Source organism: Equus quagga, chromosome 10, assembly GCF_021613505.1.
Source record: "Equus quagga isolate Etosha38 chromosome 10, UCLA_HA_Equagga_1.0, whole genome shotgun sequence".
Classification (NCBI taxonomy): domain Eukaryota; kingdom Metazoa; phylum Chordata; class Mammalia; order Perissodactyla; family Equidae; genus Equus; species Equus quagga.
In genome coordinates, this window is record NC_060276.1 from 104,206,887 (window position 1) to 104,234,103 (window position 27,217).

The 27,217-nt window shown below is 39.4% G+C and overlaps 1 protein-coding gene across 1 annotated transcript in view; it reads left to right on the forward strand.

Annotated features, from left to right (window-relative positions):
* Nucleotides 1-14,888, forward strand: part of APOO (apolipoprotein O) — a 55,766-nt gene extending 40,878 nt beyond the window's left edge. The window contains exons 8-9 of the mRNA XM_046673723.1: nt 11,194-11,259; nt 14,629-14,888. Of these exons, the coding sequence (XP_046529679.1) occupies nt 11,194-11,229 (36 nt within the window). The 3' untranslated portion in view covers nt 11,230-11,259; nt 14,629-14,888. The remainder of the gene's footprint in view (nt 1-11,193; nt 11,260-14,628) is intronic.
* The last annotated feature ends 12,329 nt before the right edge of the window (nt 14,889-27,217 follow it).

The window sequence follows — 27,217 nt, forward strand, 5'->3', positions numbered from 1 at the left end:
GCCTCCAAGCACTCAGAGGCACAGCTCTCTGAGGAAGAATTAGCGTTCTTATAGTAACACCTTCTACGTCATAGATTGAAGGAAGTTCATTTTGACTCCTGTCATCTCAAATCGGAATACTCTTTTAAAAAATATAAATAACTATTTCAAAATTAAAGTCCAGAATTTTGAACTAGAATTTGGAAGCAGCAGTGTAGAATAAATTATAAGCCCTCTTCATTATTTACATAAATAATCTCTCAGTGAAATCTTTAATTTTTTACTGGTGGTTTCTAAAGGAATTAATTTCTCTCGAGCCTATTTAAACTAGCTCTTGAGTGGGAAATTCTATATTAATATCAAGTGCCCTTTGGCAGTCCCTTTTAAAGAATAAACATTCATAGTTTTATTTTCATTTCTCTGACATTTTCTTTGGAAGCTTTCTTTCCTGTTTAAAAAATTCCTTAAGTCCACACTGAATTTTATATGGGAAAGGAAATAGAATGTCAGGAAAACTATACACAACTCTAGAAAGAAATGTGGAATGTGAAACTCAGCCTCAGCTGAGTGCTCACTGTGGTGTCAGTGCAGACCAATGCACATGAAAGCCGGGGGTGGGGGGCGTCCCCTGGGAGCCCCTGAGTGCTCACGGTGGTGTCAGGCAGACGCCTGCACACCAAGCCAGTGGGGAGGTCGCCCGGAGCCTCTCACTCAGAAATAGCTTTCTCTGCTGTGAGAGTTCAGCTCAGTGCAGAAGCAACGGGACTGTGGTTGGAATGCAAGTTAAACAGGCCAGCATTTTATGGTAATTTGAAAACATTAGATATTAAAGCTACTCAAATTTATATGTGAGTCTTTGGGGAGTGAAGTAGTAAAGATGTCTAATTAGCTCATGGTTGGTCTGTATTTCTTTCTCTGGTCTTCTATGCCCTTGCCCTCTTCACAGTCATCGAGAACTTAGTGTTCTTTCATTTGTTTACTCTCAAAGCATAATTTTCCTGACAGCTGTCTGTTCTCAATAGAGGGTAATAAAATCGACGTTGACTACTTAAACATTTAGCACAAACTTTAAATGAAAAATAGCAGAAGGCTCTATTAATTCAGGATCTGATATGCTTAGATTTCAGGAATTATTTGATAGTGAAATGCCATTGTTTTTTATGGATTCTCCTACCCCCTTCTTGTTGGATTTTTTGGGTTTCAGCATTTTTTTTTTGCTTTTGTTTTGTTAATGAGAACAAAGACTTAAGCTGCCCTGGAACAGAAATCTTTTTGGGCCCAGGAGCTGTCTCTTTAAAGGGAATTGGGGGACACTTCATGAAGGAGATTTTTGTTTGTTTCTTAGCTTGTTTGGAAGTTGATTTTCAAGTCAGGCTTCAATTACCAGTCTCAGTTAGGTGCAATCTAATTCATAAATTGTTTGTACTATAATGATGTAACAGATGTACATGGTTTTGGTTGGTTGTAAATAGTCAGAAATTTGTGGACATTGTGTTTACAACTGGGCCCTGAATTTTTTTTTTAAAAAGATTTTATTTTACCTTTTTCTCTCCAAAGCCCCCTGGTACATAGTTGTATATTTTTAGCTGTGGGTCCCTCTAGTTGTGGCATGTGGGATGCCGCCTCAGCATGGCCTGATGAGCGGTGCCATGTCTGCACCCAGGATCCGAACCGGCGAAACCCTGGGCCGCCGAAGCGGAGCGCACAAACTTAACCACTCAGCAATGGGGCCAGCCCCTGGGCCCTGAAATTTTAAGTGGTGTGAATGATGGCTCAGTTCTCAATCATGTTATTTCCCATGGAGCTATATTACTCTCAAAGACCCTAAATAAGCCTGTGGCATTTTTCTGCTCTGCCACATCCCTTTTCCCTTTTAGGAATTAATTCTAAATGTTTGCACTGAGCCTTCTACCAGTAAAATTTGGATGAGGTAGTCTTTCAGTTCTGTCATTGTCATTGGTCAGTTAAGAGGAATTTATGTGCTTCAGCTAAAATAAACTCTGTTGGGGCTGGCCCGGTGGTGCGGCGGTTAAGTGCGCACGTTCCACTTCGGCGCCCTGGGGTTCACCAGTTCAGATCCCGGGTGCGGACATGGCACCACTTGGCAAGCCATGCTGTGGTAGGTGTCCCACATATAAAGTAGAGGGAGATGGGCATGGATGTTAGCTCAGGGCCAGTCTTCCTCAGCAAAAAAGAGGAGGATTGGCAGCAGATGTTAGCTTAGGGCTGGTCTTCCTCAAAAAAAAAAAGAACTCTGTCAGAACTGTGAAGCAAAGATGGATGTGTCCAGAAATATTGTCATCATAGTGTGGTCTAGCGTTTGGTTTTTTTTTGAGATAAAAGAACATATTTTATACACACACACAATTTAAAATCCAACAATATAATGACCACATATATACCAATCAACCATCCACCTTTAAAAATAGGAAATTACCGGGGCTGGCCCCGTGGCCGAGTGGTTAAGTTCGCGTGCTCCGCTGCAGGCGGCCCAGTGTTTCGTTGGTTCGAATCCTGGGTGTGGACATGGCACTGCTCATCAAACCACGCTGAGGCAGCGTCCCACGTACCACAAGTAGAAGGACCCACAATGAAATATACAACTATGCACCAGGGGGCTTTGGGGAGAAAAAGGAAAAATAAAAAATCTTAAAAAAAAAAATAGGAAATTACCAATACCTTCCGAGGTCTCCGTAAGCCCCTTTGTCTTGAGACCCAAAGGGAATCACTATCCAGAATTTTGTGTTTTCATTCCCTTGTTTTTCTTTTAGTTTAACCACATATGAATATATTCTAGACCATTGTAGTTGAGCTTGCCTGTTTTTTGCCTTTATAATATAAATATATCAATATGTATAAATAAATATATAGAGTTTATCTATATGGAGTCTTACTATATGTATTATTTTGTAACTTGTTTTGTTCCCTTAACATTGTATTTATGGGGTATGTATGGCTGCAGTTTATTCATTTTCATTACCATAGAATATTTCTTTGTGGGAAAATACTCATGTTGATGGTGGGTTGGGTGGTTTTCAGTATATTGTTGTTACTGTATATTAGTGATATATATATATGGTTGTTATGGTAGATTAGCTCACACCCAGCTGTGAGCATTTTTGTACATGTGTCATGGTTTATTAAGAGTTTTTCTAGTCTGAGATTCCTGGTTCATAGGGTCTGCATATCACTTTTACTAGATGATGCCAGTTAGTTTTCCAGAGTGGTTGTTTCCATTTTTTTGCCAGTCTGTTGGCTTTAAAACAGTTTTTCATTGTGTGTGGGGGTGTGTGTGTGTATGTGTATGTGGTTTTATGTTATTCCCCAATTTTCATTTTGAAAAAATTTCAAAACTACAGAACAGCTGCAGGAATAGTAGAATGAATATACCCTTCACTTAGATTCACCAATTAACATTTTGCTGCATTTGCCTTGTTCATCTTTTTACACATGCGCAGGTGCTCACACACACGTGTATTTTATTTTTCTGAACCATTTGAGAATTAGTTGTAGGTGTTATTGGGCTTTCTACCCATATCTAATTCAGCATATATTTCCAAAGAACATGGACATGTGCTGATATAATCACAGTACCGTTATACTCAAGAAAGTTAACATTTTATTATTTACATAAACATTACCTAATATACAGTTCATATTCAGATTTCCCCGGTTGCCCCAATAATGTGCTTTCCTTCAACTTTTTTAATTAATTAATTTTTTTATAGGTGAGTGAAGTATTATAAGGGAATCACCCTTGTAACCATCATCTAGGGCTAAAAAATAGAACTTTGCGAGCCGCTCCAGAAGCCCCTCCACGTAGCCCACCCCAATCACAGTCCTCTCTCTCCATCCAAAACTACTGACTTTTTTTTTTTGAGGAAGATTAGCCCTGAGCTAACTGCTACCAATCTTTCTCCTTTCGCTGAGAAAGAATGGCCCTGAGCTAACATCCGTGCCCATCTTCCTCTACTTTATATGTGGGACGCCTACCACGGCATGGCTTGACAAGTGGTGCCATGTCCACACCCAGGATCGGAACCAGCGAACCCCAGGCTGCCAAAGCGGAACATGTGCACTTAACCGCTGCACCACCGGGCCGGCCCCTTTTGACCATTTTTTTATTGGGTTGGTTTTTCTGTTGTTGAGATATATGAGTTCTTTGTATATTTTGGATATTAACCCCTTATCTGATATATGGTTGGCAAATATCTTCTCCCAATTGTTAGGTTGTCTTTTCTTTTTGTTGATGGTTTCCTTTGCTGTGCAGAAGCTTTTTAGTTTGATGTAGTCCCATTTGCTCATTTTTTCTTTTGTTTCCTTTGCCCGGTCAGACATGGTACTTGAAAATATGCTGCTAAGACCGATGTCAAAGAGCGTACTGCCTGTGTTTTCTTCTAGAAGTTTCATGGTTTCAGGTCTTACATTCAAGTCTTTAGTCCATTTTGAGTTGATTTTTGTGCATGGTGTAAGGGAATGGTCTACTTTCATTCTTTTGCATGTGGCTGTCCAGTTTTCCCAACACCATTTATTGAAGAGACTCTCCTTTCTCCACTGTATGCTCTTGGCTCTCTTGTCAAATATTAGCTGTCCATAAATGTGTGGGTTTATTTCTGGGCTCTCGATTCTGTTCCATCTCTGTGTGTGTCTGTTTTTGTGCCAGTACCATGCTGTTTTGGTTACTGTGGCTTTGCAGTATATTTTGAAATCAGGGAGTGTGATACCTCCAGCTTTGTTCTTTTTTCTCAGGAATCCTTTGGCTATTCGGGGTCTTTTGTTGTTCCATATAAATTTTAGGATTCTGTGTTCTATTTCTGTGAAAAATGTTGTTGGACCCTTGATAGGGCTTGCATCGAATCTATAGATTGCTTTAGGAAGTATGGACATTTTAACGATGTTAATTCTTCCAATCCAAGAGCATGGCATACTTTTCCATTTCTTTGTGTCATCTTTGATTTCTTTCAGCAATGTTTTGTAGTTTTCGATGTACAGATCTTTTACCTCTTTGGTTAAATTTACTCCTAGATATTTTATTCTTTTTGTTGTAATTGTAAATGGGATTGTATTCTTGATTTCTCTTTCTGCTGCTTCGTTGTTAGTGTATAGAAATGCAACCGATTTTTGTATGTTGATTTTGTATCCCACAACTTGACTGTATTCCTTTATTATTTCCAAAAGTTTTTTAGTGGATTCTTTAGGGTTTTCTATATATAAAATCATGTCATCTGCAAAGAGTAACAGTTTCACTTCTTCTTTTCCAATGTGGATCCCTTTTATTTCTTTTTCTTGCCTGATTGCTCTGGCTAGGACTTCCAATACTATGTTAAATAAGAGTGGTGACAGTGGGCATCCTTGTCTGGTTCCTGTTCTTAGAGGGATAGCTTCCAGTTTTTCTCCATTGAGAATGATATTTGCTGTGGGTTTGTCATATATGGCCTTTATTATGTTGAGGTATTTTCCTTCTATACCCATGTTATTTAGAATTTTTATCATAAATGGATGCTGTATCTTATCAGATGCTTTCTCTGCATCTATGGAGATGATCCTGTGATTTTTATTCTTCATTTTGTTAATGTGGTGTATCACGTTGATAGATTTGTGGATGTTGAACCATCCCTGCATCCCTGGAATGAAACCCACTTGATCATGATGTATGATCTTTCTAATGTATTGTTGTATTCAATTTGCTAGTATTTTGTTGAGGATTTTTGCATTGATGTTCATCAGTGATATTGGCCTGTAATTTTCTTTTTTGTGTGTTGTCCTTGTCTGGTTTTGGTATCAGGATAATGTTGGCTTCGTAGAATGAGTTAGGAAGCCTCCCCTCCTCTTTAATTTTTTGGAGCAGGTTGAGAAGTATAGGTAGTAAGTCTTCTTTGAATGTTTGGTAGAATTCACCAGGGAAGCCATCTGGTCCTGGACTTTTATTTTTTGGGAGGTTTTTGATTACTGTTTCGATCTCCTTACTGGTGATTGGTCTATTAAAATTCTCTACTTCTTGATTCAGTTTTGGAAGGTTCTATGATTTAAGAATTTATCCATTTCTTCTAGATTATCCAATTTGTTGGCGTATAGCTTTTCATAGTCTTATTATCTTTTGTATTTCTGAGGTGTCCATTGTAATTTCTCCTCTTTCATTTCTGATTTTATTTATTTGAGCCTTCTCTCTTTTTTTCTTTGTGAGTCTAGCTAAAGGTTTGTCAATTTTGTTTATCTTTTCAAAGAGCCAGCTGTTGGTTTCATTAATTTTTTCTGTTGTTTTTTTAGTCTCTATTTTGTTTATTTCTGCTCTGATTTTTATTATTTCCTTCCTTCTGCTGATTTTGGGCTTTGTTTGTTCTTCTTTTTCCAGTTCCTTTAGATGCGCTGTTAGATTGTTTATTTAGGATATTTCTTCTTTGTTGAGGTAGGTCAGAAGTTCTTAATGTAGTAGATTTATCGATCTTCTCCATATGGCTTTCATTCTTTGATTCTAGGCGCTTAATAAAAGCATGAAACTATGTATTGATTATCCATTGCTAATCTGAAACCCTTTCAGAATAGTCCCAGCCCAAGGTCTGAGTATCACAGATGGAGATCAGTGTGGGTGTCAGGCCCCAGAGTCACAGATGGCTCTTTTGGAGTTGTCCTGTAATTAGCCAAACACAGCAGTGTGTCTCAGTAAATGTCATGTATAGTTTTTACTAGGTTTTTAAAAAATGTAACAAGTTACTATCAAAGAGTTGTAGAATGACTGCTAAAGGCCAACAATAACTAAAAAGAGAAATCTTAATAATACTTTAAAGGGCAGGAAAATGCATAAAGAAATATAACCCTGTTACTAACATGAAAACTGAGCAGAACTTCTGAAGCTGAGCTTTTAATAGTTATGTTCAGGCCCTTGCTGGCTCAGCAGGAAAATGAAAGGGAAGCAGCAGCCGCCACCCTGAGTAAATATGCCCTGCTTTCTCTTCCCCATTCTAAATTCCTCAGCTTTCTAAACACACTCAGGTTTAGCCATAAGTTATTTGATTTAAAAATGATCATCTTTGAAATAAGCCAGTCACAGAAGGAGAAACACTGCATGATTCTACTTATATGAAGTATCTAAAATAATCAAACTCACCAAAGCAGAGAGTAGAATGGTGGTTGCCGGGGGCAATGGGGATTTGTTACTCAATGAGTATAAAGTGTCAGTTATATAAGATGAATAAGTTCTAGAGATCTGCTGTGCAACATCGTCCCTGTAGTCAACAATACTGTATCATGCACTTAAAAGTTGGTCAGGAGGGTAGACCTCGTGTTAAGTGTTCTTACCACAATAAAATAAAAATAAGAACAATGTGGTATTTTCCATAAAGCTAAATTTGTTCTGAATTTGTGCCCTTGCTAGTTTTCGCTGTTTAAAATTCTAAGAAATAAAGCTACTATGCAGTGATTTTTTTTTTAAGCATCATTACTTAGCAAAATAAAAAGTTAGAAATCCTGAAAAAAAAAAAAACCCAAAACAAAGGATCATCTCCTTTTTCGAAAGGCATACGCTTGTTGTATCAGAAAAGGTGAACCAGGCAGGATGCAGTGTGGCCTGGGGGCCAAGAGAGTGGACTCCACAGTGGGCGGACCAGACTCTCCCCCACCTCATTATAAGCCTTGAAACCTTGGGAAATTGCTCTGGGAAATGGGGATAGTACCTCATGGGGCTGTCTTGAGGATTAAATGAGTTTATACGTGTGAGAAACACATAAAATGGACAGACTCTAGCACATGATAGCCGTGAGAGATGTCATGTGACACTGTGCATTTTCGTTTCTGCCTGAGAAGATAACATTTTCTGGTGGAAAATGGAGCCATTGGTCTTATAACCATTAGTTAAGAGTCTTCCTATCAGTGTTTTAGTTTCCTATTGCTGCTGTAAGAAATGGCCATAAATTTACTGGCTGAAAGTAATGCACAGTTATTATCTTAGACTCCATAGGTCAGAAGTCTGCTGCTAAATCAAGGTATCAGCAGGGCAGCATTCCTTTCTGGAGGCTCCACGGGAGAATTGGTTCCCTGCTCATTCAGGTTGCTGACAGAATTCAGTTCCTTACAGTTGTAGGCCCAATGCCTGTTTTGCTGGCTGTTAGCTGAGGGCTGTTCCCAGCTTCTAGAGGTTGCAGCGTTCCTTCACTCACACGCTTCTTCCTCCATCTTCTAAGCCAGCCACGGCAGGTCAAGTCCTTTTCACATCCCATTTCTGTGACCCTGTCTTCTGCCTGCCTCGTAGACTATAGGAACCCGTGTGATTTGATTGGGCTCACCCAGATAATCCAAAATAATCTCCCTATTGTAAGATCTGCTGAATAACAACCTTAATTCCAATGTCAGCTTAGTTCGCGTTTGCCCTATAAGGTAACACAGTCACAGGTTCCAAGATTAGGATGCAGACATTTTTGGGAGCCATTATTCTGCCTACCACATCCAGTGAATGGGTGTTTCATTGGGGTCTTTAACAGGTCATTTATCCTTACCTTTTATTTCCTCATCAACAAAGTTAAGTGGCCTACCACATAGGATAGGTCAGTAATGTTTATTAAGCACTTGCTGTGAGCTTGGCCCTGGGTGCTAAACTCTGCTCATGAAGAGTCTTTTAGACAGGTTCTACTATTAGCCCTGTTTTACAAATGAGGAAACTGCATTTTGAAGAAGTTAAGTAATCAATAAAAATAATTCCACTGGTAAGGGGCTCAGACATTTCAGTGGCTGCTATACCTCACAGGTTTGGCTGGAAATCCCCTTCACATGACAGTGTATTATAATTAGAAATAAATGTTTTGATTAAAACAACTGTTTCAATTTTGCCAATAGAAATTGTCATTCATGTTCATGGACATGGTAAGAAAATACATTTTCTACTATAGCCTAGCCAAGTTGACACGTAAAACCAACCATTGTATTCCTCTTTAGCTTATTCCTCTAGCTCTGTGCAGTCCAATATGGCAGCCACTAGCTATGGAGTACTTGAAATGTAGTTAGTCTGAATTGAGGTGTACTCTAAGTATAAGTTCATGCCAAATTTAGAAGACATGATACAAATAGGTAGAATGTAAACGATCTTATTATTTTTATATTGATTGATTTTTGTATTAATTATATGTTGAAATAATATTATCTTAGATATGTTGAGTTAAATAAAACTTATTAATTACTAAAAAAACCTAACAAAAAGCAGTATTAAAATCACATTATAAGGAGAATGGTTGAGTTATAAAATATTTTAAATAAAACTGTCTGAAAATGCAAAAAAATTAATTTCTGTCTTGTGCTAAATCACAAACTGCCTTTCGAAGAATGTTGTTTTTTCTGAGATCATGGTGGTCTCTGCCAAGAGAGATCTGATATGTCATAGGGTGGATGGGCTCAATATTTCTTTAGTGAGATATTTGACTGTCATGTTTTGTTATACTATGAGTGATATGTAACCAAACAACAATTTCCTAGCAACAGAGTTGTTTTCCTCAACCACAAGAATGTTTTTATATGCTCATTTTCTTAATGTCCAAAAGATAAAAAATAGATTTAACTAGGTAGAGAACCACATGGTCTTTATGACAGACCTGGTTCTTAGACATGGTTATTTCACTTACCTTCATAAGCCTCTTTTTATCTCTTCTTGTTCTTCATTAATTACATACCCAAACTTTTTTTTTTTTACGCTCATCAGATCTCTCGGTTCTACCCCATTCCATTTGTTTATTCAACCAGTGTTTGAATACTGTATGCTAGAAGATCCTAGGGATGTTGTGCCCTCCTGAAGCTTATATATCAGTGAAGGTTTCAAACATGAATGAAAGAATTACGCAAATCAGGAAGTGCATGGATGCTATGAATGTGAATAAAATGTTCTCATCGAAATCGAAGGGCAGGGTACCTGGGAAAGCCTTCATCTAAAGGATCAATAGCATTTAGCCAGGCAAAAATTGGGATTGACCGCTCTAGGTCAAGGGATACATTTTGCAAAGGTCTCTTCCCAGGAAAGAACTTGGCAAGTTGGAAGAGCAATAGCAGGAAGGCCTCTGGAGCTGTGTGTGTGTGTGAAAGTGGCTCTGGAAGAAGAGAGTAAGGCACATAGGCACTGATCCCTGTAGGGCTCTGTTCAGAGCAACAAGTAGACCTGGGTGTTGTATAATGATCCACAGTAATACATATGGCCTTGTTCCCCAGAACATCATCAAGTGGATGTGATCTATAGATAGGGTGACCATATAATTTATCATCCAAACCAGGATACTCTTTGAGAGTGAAAGGAGGCACTATTATTTATGTTGGGAAAATGGGTATAAACTAGTATAACTTGGGCAAGTCAGGATGTATGATCAGCATGCTTAGAGACCAGTTCTCAACCACTCTGGTAAGCCTGAAGTTGCCTAGAAAGCATGCTCTGAAATTACAGAGTTAATCACGTGTTCTGCTTTCTCACTCTCCCCTCCTTCACCCATGGATAACTCTGAGAGAAGGCCACCAGGAGAGCCCTCACCAAGTCTAGACCACAGAATCACAGCCCCACTGCCCACTCAACTGCAGCCTGGTGTTTTTCAGATTGCCATCTCATGAGAACTCAGATCCTTGACATACATCAGGTCTTACTAATGTGTTTTCAGAATTAAAGTCTTAAAAAGATATAGGAAAGAAAGTAAGACCTTAAACATTTAACACATGAACTTTTCCCACTAGAAACTTTCCTACATCACTTCTCATGGATGACATGACCTAATTATATGTTCCCAGATGGCAGCCAGGCAGAATGAGTGTGGTTCCATTATAACCTCTTTCAGAGTAAACATGTTTTGTGATTTGGCCCCTATGGTGGATGGTACACAGAGCGGAGCACCTACGGGAAGGTGTAAGTTTTCTTCTTTAACAATGACAGTGGCATAAAGTAATAATGAGTATTTTCACTATTGATTTGATTTTTTATGGGATCAACTGTTTGGCCAAATCCGTGTAGTGAAGATCAATGGGGCCTTATTTCCTGCTCTTCTCTGTGCCTAAATCACTGTACAGCAGAGCCCTCAGGGAGCCCTAGTAATTCCTTCAGTTTACTGAGAAATGGGTCATTTTGCATTATAATAATATTTAATGTTTGTATTCAGCCACATACTAAAGACGAGGACTTTGAGCTGTTCCACTGTTTCTTTAGAAGTTTCACTATTTCTTTTCAAACTATATTAATATTCTTACTTTTTGTTTTACAAGCCAGGAAACGTGAAGAATTCACCCGGAAATAAGTAGAATACTTCATGCTCTGCCCGTTTTAATCAGGTAAAGAACCAGACAACTCTGTGGTTATTTTATTTTATTTTTTTTTAGCCTTGTTAGCACCAGCTGAAATGACTTGTCTTTAATTAATTAAATTAATTATAGCAGTTTCAACTCTGTGTGGATGATATGTCTTTCCATCTTTAATTTCTGGGCTTAAAGGCCATGACTTATTCAGTTGTGTTTGTTCCTGAGAAGTACCTGGGTTTTTTACATAACCTAGAACTCGACACTTGGTATTTGTCTACAAAACTATTTCAAACAGTTGAAAAATGCCATTATTCCTTAGGTTTATTTTTTTTTCAAACAACACTTCACGATAGTAAGCACACTTATATTCGTCTAATTGTCATTCTATAAACATTTTTGAATGCATGACTGTTGTAGAGAAGCTCAAGAGTATATAGAGATATTATCATAAGTGACACAGAGAATTCATAGATGTAATTATTCGTTCTTTAAAGATTGAATAACCTGAGGCTAGAAAAAGTTAGGATGATGGATGAAGTCAGGAAATCAGTGTGATTTCTTCTGGTCTTAAATTCAATTCAGCATTTATTTTCATTCATGTGTTCAATATTTACTCATTGAGTACCTGCTAAGTACAAAACACCATTGTATTAATATTAGTTTATGTAGATATTAAAAATTGTATAATAGCACTTGTGATTTCCTTGTAATTATATTGAATTTGGAAATAATCTAAATATTCAATTACAGGAAAATAGCTTAATTATGGTATAGCCATAAAGAGGAATGTTTTATTATGTTTCAGTAATATTTAATTGCTTGGAAACATGTACACAGTTATTGTTAAGTGGAAAAACAAAGGGTAGTATGATAGATTTTTAGAGGGAATAAAGACCAGGAAATACAACAAAAAATTTAAGTGTATATCTTGGGATAGTAGGATTTAGGATGGTTTTTATATTTTTTCTTATATATAACTTTCTATATTTTAAATTTTTCTGCAATAAATATGAATTTTCTTTTATAATAAAAATTTTTTTGAAAATTAGTGTTACATTTATTGTGAATCATGGCTGCTATTTAAAATTCCTGAAAGCTGTGGATTTGAGGTTTTCTTTCTCAAGCTGTCTCCATATTTTTAGAGACCCAGAAAGTCTTAGAATTTGAGAGGGGTCATCTGGCCCAACCCCCAGCCTCAAGCATAAATCCCCTGTAGCCCTGTGTGTTCCCACTTTTCACTCCACTAATAGGAAATTCACCCCACAGGGCAGCCATCTTTGGGGAGTTCTCCTTTTTAGGAAGCTGTTTCTTATACTAAGCAAAAATATGTTTCCTTAGAACTCCTATGTTATGGTCCGAATCCTGCCTTAAGGGTCACAGAAAACAAATCCAGATCCTCTTTCACATTACAGCCCTTCATGTGGAAACTCCAAGTCAGTAGTTCTCAAATTTTATTGTACAAAAAAATTACCTGGGGAGCTTGTTAAAAGGCAGAGGCTTAGGCCCTACCCAGAATCAGCATCTCTGGAGAGTGGAGCCAGATGTGCACTGGAAGTATTATTAGAAGAGGGACAAGAGGATGAGCAGCCAGGAAGCCACACGTGTTTTCCAGAGACTTTACATTGAATATGGTTATATTCCTCTACAGGGACAATGAGACATGGAATAAAGGGAAACTATATAAATACGCATTTGATTTTTCAAAAATATTCTGGGCCAGAGTTCAGCTTACTGTATATACAACCTTGATTTCATCCTTTCTTTCTTTTAGATCTTTATTGGAGATGTAGTTTTTTATTACAAAACTGATGTATATTTGTTGTAAAGAAATTTTTTTAGATGAATATTTTTAAAGCTTGTTTTGTCCTCTGTTACTTCCCCAGAGGTAATTTCTGTTAATAGTTTGGTATATCATTCCAAACTTTTTCTCTATATGTAAATGTGGGTGGTGTTGTGGGGGGGTACACTCCCCCACACACATATGTGTCTGTACATGCTTTTGGTTTTCTGACAGAATGAGATCATATTCCTCGTATTGTTTTGCAAGTACACTGAAAGCTCCATGAGGGTACATCTCGTGATTTTATTATCACACCTAAAGAAATTAACACTAATTCCTTCATATCATCTTATATCCAGACAGTATGCAGATTTCCCTGATTGTCTCATTAATAACTTTTTACAGTTGGTTTGTTTGAATCAGGATCCAAACAAGATCTGCCCGTTGTGTTTGACTGATAACGTCTCTTAAGTCCCATTTAAACTGTAATACTTCCTTCTCCCTCATTTTTCCCTTGCCGTTTATTTGTTGAAAAACCGGGCTTATTTGTCCTTTAGAATTTCCCGTGTTCTGGCTGTGGCTGAGTCCCACGTTTAGTGTCGTTCTGTTTGTCTCTTGGTTCCTCTCTTCTCTGCTTTTCCCATAAACTGATAGTTGCATCTGACGTCTTAGTTAGATTTAGGTTCCGTTTTTTGGTAAGAATACTTCATAGAGAGTGCTAGGTTTACCTGTGTTGAATGAATGAGTGAACTTGCTTTTTTTCACTTAATATATTGTGTACATCTGTCCCTGTCAGTACTTATACATCTGTCTCATTCCTCCTCTAGTTGCTTAATAATTTCCTAGCATAGACTACCATGATCTGTTGAATCTTTATTAATATGGGTTGTTTCCAGTTTATAGTTTTTAACGATGCAGTAAATCTATTGACTTCTTAGAGAAGTCCATAACTGATTAATAAACTGAGATAGAAAAGGTGAGCTAGTGGTTTATATGTTTAATTTAAGAATTTTTGGTTTTATATTAAAAAAATCAAGCAAGTAGTCACTGGCCTTTAAAATATTTATCAACCTCTAATTGCTAAGTAGATTCATTAAATATTAGGTAAAAAACAATCTGGAGAAGAGTCGGTTTGTCTTTGGTGTGTCTTTGATGTGTCTTTGGATTGACGTGTGTTTCATTCCAGAAAAGAATAATGGGATGATGTGAGGAAAGGTATGCGTCAGACTGACAATGGTATAATCATGTTCTCCTCCAGCAGATGGATGGAAACGTGGTTGTTTGGTTTTCAGAAGGGGAAAGATGTGGTGTGTGCTGTGCCATTTAGGCATTTATTTTTTGTGTGTTCATCCATCCGTTTAATTATGCTCAGATACACAGCCAGTTGAGAATCTGAATGTAGTATTGATGAAACACAGAACTTCTGGTTTTCAGTTTACCCATCTATAAAATGGGAATAATTACAGTTTTCTCTGGCTCATTATGATCCTCATGGTCATATAATGGTAATGTAAATATTTGATGTGGTTCCTCTATTTAAACCTAAAGACTTCAAAATACCAAAATGTAGAGTTGTTTTGATTTTTTTCTGGCACAGTTTACTTATTTTTTTTTTCTTTTAGTTATAGGTAAACATTGGAAACTCCATACAGTAAACCAGTATTTCTACAGAAAAATGGCAGAGAGTCAGTGCTGAATGTAGTAAATCAGCTTTCTTCTCCGGGAAGAACTATACTAGGCCTCTTTGTTATCTTGGGCGATGCCATACTACAAATGGACTAATCTGAAATCCTTTCACCTAGAGATCATGTACAAGCCTTAGAACTCCTCGTTCTCATGTTGCTATTTATGTACATAATTAAAATTCCAAGTTAAAAAAAAAGTTGTCATGCTTTTTTCCTGATATTATTGAGTGATGGTTTAAGTGTAGCTAGTGCTCATGTGTGGGTATGTGTGGTATGTGTCTCTGGGTGTATATGTGTGTGTGTGTGTGTGTGTGTGTGTGTGTGGTGTAAAGAAAACCATTATAACTCTTCTTAGGGCAGTATCAGCTGGCAGTCTGCAGAGTCCAAGACCCACAGCAGAGTCGAGTCAAAAAGAATGGCTCTGGAGCTGAGAGATGCTCCTTCAGTAGCCAGCACAAGGAGCAAAACTTGTAAGTAATAGTTTGCCTGACCATGGTTAGAAGACATACAAAAGAAACAGTGACCATGACCCCTTGTTGTATGCCGTTGTCTCCCAGCTTGTACAGATCATCCGGTTCTTGAATGCCGCTGGGAGGTGCATAATGAAGTAGTCTCTGTCCTCTGCCAGTGGAGGAGTGGCATGCGGTTGTGTGTGTTGGTTCTCTGTATATAGGCCTTATGTTCACCTTTGTGGCTCCTGAATGCATAGCTCATTGAACTCCGTATTCCCAGTGCTGGTGGAACCAGCAGGAGCCTGTTTTGACTTGTCTGCCAGCCAGGAAGGATGGCAGGGGAACAGTATGTGAAAGAGAATTGAGAATTTCCAAATTTCAATCAGATTTGGAAATTAAAAGTTGTCTTTCTATTCTTGGAGTGTCAATTTAGTTCCTAATTGTTGACCTTCGAGAATTGATGGCAGTTGGTAAGAAAGCAGTACACACATGGAACATGCACATGGTAAATAGACTTGGTAGAGCCAAAATGGTAGGAATGGTGCCAGCATTGTTACCACATAAATGAGCTGAAGCAAATTTATCCCTAGTGACCCAGAAGTCTTTTATTTCCTTTTGTGCTGAAATACTTTTGTGTTACTGTACCAATCATCCAAATATATTAAAGCTGTGCCAAAATTATAATAATCTCCTTATAAATATTCTATTATTATTTCAGGCTTTTCCCATTGGCTTGGCTTCCTGTATCACCTCCAGAAAGTAGAGATTCCACAAGTTTCCTGATTCTTGAGCTTGCTTGATCTAGAGAAGATGAAGAAATGGCCCACACCACAGCATGCTCTGGAGATCATTAATCAAAAGGTATTTGAGTGCCTCCTAACTGTAAGGTATTCTCATTTTTAACCCTTTAGTCAGTTTTGAAATGTTGCCTTAAAACCTCTTAACACCTCCGACGGGGAGGTGAGTGCCACAGAGCCAGCTCCTAGTAGTATCTAGCTCATATTTAGGACAGCAGGGGAATCACCTCCTAACCAGGGTAACTCAGTTGCCCTTTGTACAGTCATGCATGGCTTAATGACAGGGATATGTTCTGAGAAATGCGTCCTTAGGTGATTTCGTAGTTGTGCAAACATAGAGTGCACTTACACAAACCTAGATGGTATAGTCCACTACACACTGAGGCTGTATCGTAGTAATCTTATGGGACCACCGTCGTATATGCAGTCCGTTGGTGAATGAAATGTCATTATGTGGCACATGAGTATACTATGATCTTTTCATTTTGTATCCAGTGCTGCTTTCTTTTTATATTTAACACTTTTTGCATGCCTTCCATGAACTCTGAACTGTAGGGAATATAAAATGTGCATATTATAATATCTTGCATTTTTCTAGCTCTTCATGCTTTTGAAAGTGCTATTTTATATCTTTCCTTCCTTGGCTTATTCTTTTTTTTTTTCTTGAGGAAGATTAACCCCAAGCTAACTACTGCCAATCCTTCTCTTTTTGCTGAGGAAGACTGGCCCTGAGCTAACATCCATGCACATCTTCCTCTACTTGATACATGGGACACATACCACAGCATGGCTTTTGCCAAGCAGTGCTGTGTCCGTACCTGGGATCCGAACCGGCGAACCCCGGGCCGCCAAGAAGTGGAACGTGCAAACTTGACTGCTGCGCCACCGGGCCAGCCCACCTTGGCTTATTCTTGACATCAGTAGGTTTGTCCTCTGTTTTTCTCTGTCCTGAGGTAATACTCTACTTACTTTTACACTTTTTATTCTGTTTCTTATGACCATTTCTCCTTATAATAAAGCTGTGAATCTTAATCCAGTTTATCTGTACCTTAATTAGCATAGTTCTATTTGAATAACTGTAGGGACTTTGGAGGGAATGTTCTCTACCATTCAGAATGCTTTAAGCTCCTCAGAAGACACAAATGTGGTGTGGTCTGTTCTGTGGTAATGTGGTAGTTGGAGTTCTAAGAAAGGCTGCTTTGTCAAAAATCAAGATTTAAAAGCAGTTTTGCTTCAGTGGAAGAAAAAGGGACTGGGGCACTAAAGAATGCCTTCATCGACCTTATCACCTGTGTCAATCCAAACAATAGTAGTAGACAGAAGAACTGGGCCTAGCTAAGGGACCGCCCACCTGGGCAGTGGAGTAGCAGGTACCTGGGCCACTGCGTTGGCAGCTTTTGTTCTAAGTGCAGTGCTGGCTCCCAGCCCGGGAGTGGCCCATGTCATGCAAAGCACTTCCCTGCTGCATCAATGACATTATACCCAAAGGACCTAATGAAAACTCAAAGTACAGGCAAAATACCTGTGTTCACATATACAGATGGAAAAATGTGACTTGCTTATGGTTAAACAGCAAAACAATGGCAGTTAAAATTAGTCCATGTAGTAAGTATTACTGACTTTTGTTAGTTTGAAGATAAAATTCAGAATCCTTGAATTTAGCAAAAAGACAGAGATTATGTTCTCCTCATTGTTCTGTCTTAATGAATGCAGTTTGCACTTATCCTTTGAGAAAGCCTTATTAGAAAAACACTTCTCTTTGTGACCAGCAGTTTTCATACTTATTAAATAAGCTCAGTGATTTACTCTGAGTGTAAAAGTTTTCACTTTTTAATTCAATGCACCCACGCAGTCTAATGCAAAAACCACTGTCAAAGGGACCAGCAGGATATTTATGGGACTAAACTCATCCAAGGCTTAATTTCAATTAAAGGTAAATATTTAAAATAATGGTTTTGTTTACCACCAGTTGAAAGAAGCTTGCTTGAGGTTTTGGTTTTCACCCAGTACACCTCCTGTCTGATGTTTTGTTTCCCTTCTGGTAGGTTCACATTTCAAGTCAATAATTAGCCAGCACATAGTTCTGCAGGTACCATTAGGTCAAACTCCAGACATGACCAAAGTTCAGGCTTATTTATGTTTATGAAATGACAACCAAAGAAATTTCTGGATGGAGAAAAAGTTCGTTTTCATAATTTCACAATTCTACATTTTGTTGAGTTAGCAGTGCTGGGTGAGTCACCTGTATTTCACATTTAGGGGTCTTTATCATCTTAATCAACTCTGGAGCTTTGTTGCTGGACTTTAGCTGTGACTCTGGAAGGCAGAAGAATAGCTAAGAAAGTGACTCTTCTCCCTGCCCACCTCCAACTCGTGAAGCAGACTTCAGGCTTTCAGTGTTCACACAGTCAGTCCATAAACTCTGTCCTCTCGGGCACACCTTGGAAGACTCTCCCTTCAGCATTGGCCTGTCTTGGGAGTGTAGAGGACAGGCGGACGGAAGAGTCAAAGGCAAAGGTGGAGAAAAATACAGGATCCAGAGACTGTTCCCCTCACTCAAAAGTGCAGTCATAGTGAGTCCTTCAAATGCTTAGATGACACAATACTGGGATTTGGTAGTGACCCCAAATTTGAGTGTAGTTGGAGGAATGATTTTAAATGCCTTGTTCACTACAGGGAAAATATCAGCTTTTAAATATCAACCATCTAATTTATCTTCCATATCTCTTCTAAATTATGAGAAAATGGCCTTCAAGTAATGATTGTGTCTGAACAGATACATTACTTTCTCCTGAAACCCCAGGAAGACGGGAGGAAAGGGGTTTTTAAGTTGACATTAGCACACAAGGAAAGGATGGGGAGAGGGAGACAGTGGGACTCCTGTTTTTCGCAACAGAGTTAGTGGAAATGTTTGACTCTTGAAACCCTGTGCCCTATAACATTGACACAAATAAAAATAAACATTTAAAAATGAATTCTGAGAAAAGAAAGGAAGTTAATATTAAAAGTCCCATATTTACTTTGTAAACTTTGGTTCCATGTGTCCAATGGGGCCCTTCCTGTAATGAATGCAATATGATACATTTCGTCCCATTTTTTAAAGTTTTAGAAGGTTATGGTGTATCTATGGCATTTTGTGGGTCATCTCTGATGCATTTTCTGAATCCTTCATCAGGAATGCCACCCTCAGTTACAACATTGCTCAAGAGGGAGGCTGCGATCCATTGGGGGCATGTCCCCCAGGATTGGAAGTCATGTTGCTTCTGCGAAGAAAAATAGATACTACTTAGTGTATTGTTAGCTTTGCTAAGGCTCTTCAGAACCGGAAGTGGCCATAGCGCTCCCAGGGCCTTCCCTGCTTCATGTACCCTACTTACCTCCTGTTGGTGAGGGTGGAGAGGCAAATGTGTCTGCTTTCCACACCTCTTCTCTATCCTATTAAGAAAACATGGCATTGTTTTCTACTCTTCACTTTGTATTACTGGCTCTTTGTGGTCCTGCTGACCTAAAGACGCTTAACTTATTACTGAAAGACTTCTTTATGTAATTACTGTTTTCCTCTTGGGACACCTTCTGTTCTTGTTACTCATTTCCAGGCAGAATGTGAAATTTAGGGAAAAGCTTGCACCATTGTAAAACCTTTTTAACTTGTTTGCACACCTATTGAATTCACCATTACTTTTACATTTCTGAAGAACTGAGTGTCCAGATATGAAAACCTTTTCTCTCTGACCTCCTAGATCACTTTCTAGATTTCTTATGGCCTCAAGCATGTTGTACCCTTCTTAGTTCACACCTGATCTTTAGTAGACTGTAATCTCCCTGAAGCCAGGACAAGTATTTTCTTTCTTAGTATTCTCACAGTGCTGACCTAATGCACTGACATATACATTGTAAAGTGTGTGCTGAGTGAATTCTTTAAAGTTCAAAATTACGTTATCATTGGTTTCAATTGAGCCTTTGAGGGTACCCATAGGCATTAGATTTGTTCGATTGCCACCACCCTGAGAGCGTGTGTTCTCATGTTTCTGACTTCCAAATCTAAAAACAGAGGAGGATGAGCTAGTACTCTCTAAAGGCCTCCATCTCTATGACTTTTCCCCCTTAGATTTATTAAGCCCCCATTGAATGCATGGTCTAGATATTCTGTTATGGTGGGCAGGGAGGAAAAATACAGTTTACAATCAGATGTGAAAACAAAGCAAGTAAACAAAACAGAGTAATTACACGGTAGCCTCATCATAACATACAGATTAACTATCTGATAGATAGTGATTCTGTACATTGGTCTCATGCAAAGAAGCACCCAAGGATATTTGTCTAAAACATGAACATAATGTACCTTGGTAGTGGTTTTACATTTTTTGTGTACATTAACTTTTTTAGAGAAGGAAGGAGAGTAATCAGAGAAAACAAGCCTGGTAAAACAGGGGACGTTGGCTTTGGGTGAGTGATTTTACTTTTACTGTGTTGGGACCAAACTCATGCTCTCTCTGTTTGGTCACTGTTTTCCCCTTCGAACACCTTCTGTCCCCAGCAAATCCAGCAAGAGTTAGCCCAGGGTTGGGCTTTTGGGGCACACTCAATGTATTCCTCTTATTCCTTAATGTTATTGCATGTAGACAAGATTTACTGTCTTACTACTTTCAAGTATGAATAGGAATTTAAATGTCTGGCTAAGAGTAGTACAAGTTGAGATCCTGCAGGTCCTGCTTCAATGAATAGATATGTTTAATTTACAGTTAATATCTATTTGCATAATAAGGTCCTTTAAAAATCTTTTAGGAGTTTGGCCAGCCCGGTGGCACAGCAGTTAAGTTCACACATTCCGCTTTGGCGGCCCGGGGTTTGCCCGTTCGGATCCTGGGTGCAGACATGGCACCGCTTGGCAAGCCATGCTGTGGTAGGCATCCCACATAGAAAGTAGAGGAAGATGTGCATGGATGTTAGCTCAGGGCCAGTCTTCCTCAGCAAAAAGAGGAGGATTTGCACCAGATGTTAGCTCAGGGCTAATCTTCCTCAAAAAAAAAAATCTTTTAGGAGCTTAAACATACCACCATATAATATTTACTGTTGTATATATATATCACTTATTTTTTTATTCATAGATATGATAAATTTCAACTCACTGAAATGTTGACAAATTCAGAATATTACTAGACACCAAATTTGAGTGTTTCCTTATGTACACTTCAAATTTAGAGCATGAGTGAGTGCCATGGCCTCTGCGTAGAAGAGAATTAACATAGCAGGCCCAAGACTACTGTCTTTAGAAAGGCCTTCTTGCAAGGTTGGCCCTTAGGAAACTCAGCTTCTCAGAAGTTCCCCAAGCTGATAAAGACTGAGCACTAGACGCTGCTCTATCAAGTCACATAGATTGTTTGTGCAAATAATGTAGTTTATGGCGAACACCTGATTTCCTCCTGGGAATTGGGAATTTTGGTCGTTACTAGGCAGAAGCTGCCTGTGTGACCAGCCCCAAGGCAAAACCTTGGGTGCTGAGTCTCTAATGACCTTCCCTAGGCAGAAGCATTGCACACATGTGGCTGCATTTTTTCTGCTGGGGAAAGGAACATACTCCATGTGTCTCCTCCAGGCTGGGAGGGAGAAAGCCTATGAAGCCTATGCATGGATTTTGCCAGAATCCGCCTGTCTTTTTTCCTTCCTGGTTTTATCACGTACCCTTTGCTGTGATAAACCTAAGCCATGAATACAACTATATGCTGAGTCCTGTAAGTCATTTTAGTGAATCGCCAAATGAATGGGCAATATTGGGGACCCCCTGAAACAGTATATTGAGATGGTAGTTGTTTTTATTATGCCATGCCACCTTCTCAGCTTTAGAGTAAAAACATAAATAAAAGGACTATTATATTTACATTAAATATTTCCAGGTCACAAGACATTAAAAAACAGTTTTTATTCATCTTCCTCAAGCAAAGAGAAAGTAGTTTTTGAAAGCCACAGAAAACTCTAAGCTCCCTTGTTTAGACCAAATTAGTGATTGGATTTTTTTTCTGATTCTCACAATAGAGTCTTTCTTCCTTCCCTCACGCTATGGAGGCAAGCTGTTTGGGCTGGTTCATAAGTAAATAGGTCATAAACTGCACTCCATTCAAAAGTGACGTACTTAGGAAAGCATTTATTTGTCCTACAGAGAGAGCACTGGCTCATTTCAAATATTGTTCTCAGCCTAGATCAGAATGCTAAAGAGCACACATTGCACATTTTGTTTCAAACACAATAGTTTAATTGTTTGTTTTTTGGTGGTGCTGTAAATATTTCCCTGGGAAAGCACTACCAAAGAGGTAAGACTTTTAGAAGACCTAAATGTAAGAGCTGAAACTAGAACTCTCAGAAGACAACATAGGACTAAATCTTGGTAAAGGAGTAAATCGTGACCTTGAGTTGGGCAATGGTTTCTTAGATAAAACACCAAAAGCACAAGTGACAGAATAAATAAATTGGACTACCTCAGAATTTAAAAACTTTTGTGCTATAAACGGTACTATCAAGAAAATTAAAAGACAATCCATTGAGTGCGGGAAATATTTGCAAGTCATGCATCTGATAAGAGATTGTATCCCGATATATAAAGAACTTCTACAACTCAACAATAAAAAGACAAATAATTAAAACTAGGCAAAGGATTTGAACAGACATTTTTCCAAAGAAGATATACAAACGGCCAATGAACACCTGAAAAGATGTTCAACATTATTAATCGTTAGGGCAATGCAAATGAAAACCACAATGAGATATGACTTCACATCTACTAGGATGGCTATAATAAAAAAGACAGACAATAACAAGTGTTATTCAGGATGTGGAGAAGACAGTCCAGCAGTTCCTCAAAATGTTAAGCATAAAGTTTTATGGGGGGCCGGCCCATGACCAAGTGGTTAAGTTTGCACACTCTGCTTTGGCAGCCCAGGGTTTTGCAGGATGCCAGGGTTTTGCAGGTTTGGATCCTGGGCTGCGTGGACCTAACACCGCTCATCAAGCCATGCTGAGGTGATGTCCCACATGCCACAACTAGAAAGACCCACAACTAAAAATATATACAACTGTACCAGGGGGCTTTGGGGAGAAAAAGGAAAAATAAAATCTTAAATAAATAAATAAATAAAGTTATCATATGACCCAGAAATTCCACTCCTAGGTATATACCCAAGAGAAATGAAAGCATGATCCACATAAAAACTGTACACAAATGATGTCCATAGCATCATTATTCATAACAGCCAAACAGTAGAAACAACTAAGGAGATAGATATTGAGAGGTTTGTTGTAAGGAATTGGCTTAGGTGATTTAGGGGTTAGCTAGACAAGTCCAGAATCCATGAGTCAGGCTGTCAGGAAGGGCAGGCTGGAACTCAGGCATGAGCTGAGGCCACAATCTGCAAGTGGAATTTCTTTTTCAGGAAAATGTCAGTTCTGCTCTTAGGCCTTTCACCTGATCGAATCAGGCCCACTTAGATTAAAGTCAGCTGATTGTGGACTTTAATCACATCTACAAAATACCTTTCACAGCAGCACCTAGATTAATGTTTGATTAAACACCTGGGGACTATAGTCTAGCCAAGTTGACACATAAAACTGACCATCATGGGGCAGGGCAGGAGTGACTGCTAATGGGTTTCTTTTTATGGTGTTGAAGATATTTTAAAATTGTTGTGATGGTTGCACAACTCTGTGAACATACGGAAAATTATTGTACACTTTAAATGGGTGAATTGTATGGTGTGTGAATTATATCTCAATAAAGATGTCTAAAAAAAGATTGTGTGTGTATCCGCACAGCCATGTTCATAGCAATACTATTGACAAGAGCCAGGAGGTGGAAGCAACCCAAATGTCCATCAACAGGTGAATGGATAAACAAAATGTGATATATCCGTACAATGGAATATTACCCAGGCTTAAAAAAGAAGGCAATCCAGAACAATTTTTTTTTTTAAAGGAAGAAAATTCTGCCACATGTTACAATGTGGGTGCACCTTGAGGACATTATGCCAAGTGAAGTAAGCCAGTCACAAAAGGACAAATACTGTGTGATTCCACTGATAGGAGGTATCTAAAGGAGTCAAATTCATAGAAACAGAAAGCATGGTGGTTTCCAGGAGCTGGGGGGAGGGGAAAATGAGGAGTTCTTGTTTAATGGGTGCGGTTTCAGATATGCAAAATGAAAAAGTTCTGGAGATCTGTTGCATAACTGTAAATATATTTAACACTACTGAACTGTACACTGAGAAATGGCTAAGATGGTAAATTTTATGTGTTTTTTATCACAATCAAAATAATGAAAAAGAAAGACGTGTCCTGCATTGCCTGAGCAGCACCCCTGCTATCTGAACTCTGGCCTGACTCCCTGTTCTGTCCCATATAGTGTTGTCTATTGTCTCTGAAATAGAATGAGGGAATTTCTCAAAATGTAATCAAAATGTCCTTAGGGAGTTTGAGTGATATTGGCTCAGTTGTTTCTCTTTGTGACTCTTTTAATTTCATTAATCTATTTCTCGGAAGCTGATGATATTTAGAGATGGTTAGTTTACAGGGTAAAAATTCGAGGTAGAGTTGTTTACATTTATTTTTTCCAATTAACAAAGACAACTGCTAAAAGCAGCTAAAAATCTGATCTTGAATGATAGGCATGTGGCTGCCTGGCCCTTCTCTGACTTTGGTGGACAGCAGGGGGTCCTCTTCAGGGAAGTGACACAGAGCCCAGACCTGTAGTACCCATCTGAGTGTGTGCCCTGCTGTATCCTGAGACTGTCTGGCCCCAGTGTCAGGTTGCGAATGGAAAAAAAGAGCAGACTATGGCTGAAGCATTGAAGCAAGAAGTACTCCCACTTCCTAGTTTACCCCTTTCCTCTCTAAGATCTGTTGCCAGTTGTCACAGTTGACAGGTTCACCCAGAGGGAGGGGCAGCTGGAACTGGTGATGCCAAGCTGGCTGGGGGCCTTGTTCCTTCTGCCAGGAGTGCCCTTGCCTTAGCCCAGTGGTTCTCACTCAGGTGATTCTGCTCCCCAGGAGACACTTGACAATGTCTGGAGATATTTTTGGTTGTTTCAAGTTGGGAAGATGGGCGCAACTGGCATCTTGTGGGCAGAGGCCGGGGATGCTGCTAAACATCCTCTAGTGCACAGGACAGCCTCACAACAAAGAATGATCTGGCCCCAAATGTCAGTAGTGCTGGAGGTGGTCCAACCCTGCCCTGGACCTTTGCAAGGCTAGCTCCTTGTCATCCAGGTCTTGACCTAAATTGATGTTTGGTTGGGTGGGTTCTGATCAGCCAGTGTAAGGCAGTTTTATTTTCCTTGTTGCATTATCACTATATTATATTTTGTTTGTCTATATTTTATCTACACCATCTTCTCCCCATCTTTCCCCCACATACAATACACTAATGACTGATATAAATTCCAAAAGTCTACAACGATTAGAGACCTTGTTTCTCCTCACTGCTGTATCCTTCTTGCATAGTGTTTGGGACTTAGTGAGATTCAATCAATATGTGTTTCATCAGTGAATGAAGAGGATTTAACTTGCTCTGGTAACTCGGCTTCCTCTCTGCACCACTAGTCCCCCTCCCCAGGGCATGCCAGCCCCTCTTTCTCTCTTAGTCCTGAAGCCCCTGGCCCCTTTCTGCCTCTCCAACTCCTCCTTCTACCATGGTGGAAACAGGAGGAGTGAAACTCCTGGGGAAAGCAGACCTGGAAGGCTCAGGTAAAGTCTCTGGAGCATTCACCATGAGAGGAGTGGGGGAGAGGAAGGACTCATGGGAAATAAAAAAGCGAAATGGGGAAGGGTGGCATGGGGGAGTCCTAGTGTGCCTGGCCATTCAACATTTTTGAGTGGGAAAGGAACTAACATTTATTGAGTGCCTTCTAGGTACAGGGCAAAATAATCTCATTTAATCCTTTTAATTAAAATTCTGATGTGAGGACACTCAAGTCCAGCACAATCAAATAACATATCTAAGGCCACACAATGGGAAGTGGCAGGGTTGAGATTTAAATCAAGGGTTGTGTGATTCCAAAGGCCAAGCTTGTTATTAAATCCTTTGGGGAGACCAGATAAGATGGGTCCTGTCCTCAAAAGAGCTTCTAATACGGTGGTAGGGGAGCAGTCATGCCCACAAATTGGCATATGAAAGTTGTACAGGTATGACCTCTTCACCAGCTTGGAGGTACAAGTGTCACTTCCATGTAATCAAATTAATTGCTCAGGCACCCACATACCCAAATTGTAGGCAATCAAGTACTGCTTGTTCTCGCCCTCTCTCACTCTCTCCTAGCCCCTCACCAAATTGTATTCCAGAACCTCAGGGGTTTACTAGGTCTGAATTGGTCAGTCCTAAATGAAAGACAGACGTGACCTGGTCACTACTGAAATTAGTCATTGCAAGGGCTGGAGCGATGGCTCAAGGCTACCACTCTTAATACTCCTATAGCTGATTTGCATTCATGGACTCAGCCATTGTCCCAAAGGGAGTCCCCACGCCAAGGTGGTTCCAGCCTCAGGCGTGTACTGCCAAATGGTCAAATACTGCCACAGCAATATTTCTGGTTCCACATGTTCTTGTAGTATCTGGCCATCCCTCTCACCAAAAGGTGGAGTCTAATTCTCCGCCCTTTGAATATGGGCCAACCTTAGTGACGTTCTCCTGTCAATTGGATGCGGCAGAAGTGGCGCTGTGTGACTTCTAAGGTTAGGTCATAAAATGCGATGTGGCTTACACCTGGTTGCCTCACTATGCTCACCCTCAGAACCCAGTCACCATGCTGTGAGGAAGCCCAGTTCACAGGAAGAGAGAACAGTGAGTATTCCACTGATAGTTCCAGCTAAGATCTTGGCCGACAGCCAGCATCAACTGTCAGACATGTGACTGAGCCAGCCTCCAAGCCTTCCAGCTGAGGTGTCGTGGAACAGCGACAACCTGTCCCTTCTGTGCCGTGGTGGAGTTGAAGACTCAGAATCCAGGAGCATAAGCAATGGTTGCTTTTACACCTCAAAGTTTTGGATAATTTGTTTTGCAGCCATCACAACTGGAACGCCCACCCCTGCCTGTGAGAGTTTCAGCCCTGCCATTGAGGTCACTAGTCTAGTTACCTCTGACTTCGTTGTTTTTAAAGGCCAACTCAAAGGTCAACCTTTGTGTAATCATTCTGACACCTCCTAGCGGGAATACGTCTGTTTCACCTTTGTTTTGACAATAATCTTCGTGTTATTGTATTAAAGCTACTTGTGTTTGCTTCCCAGGTTGACAGCTGT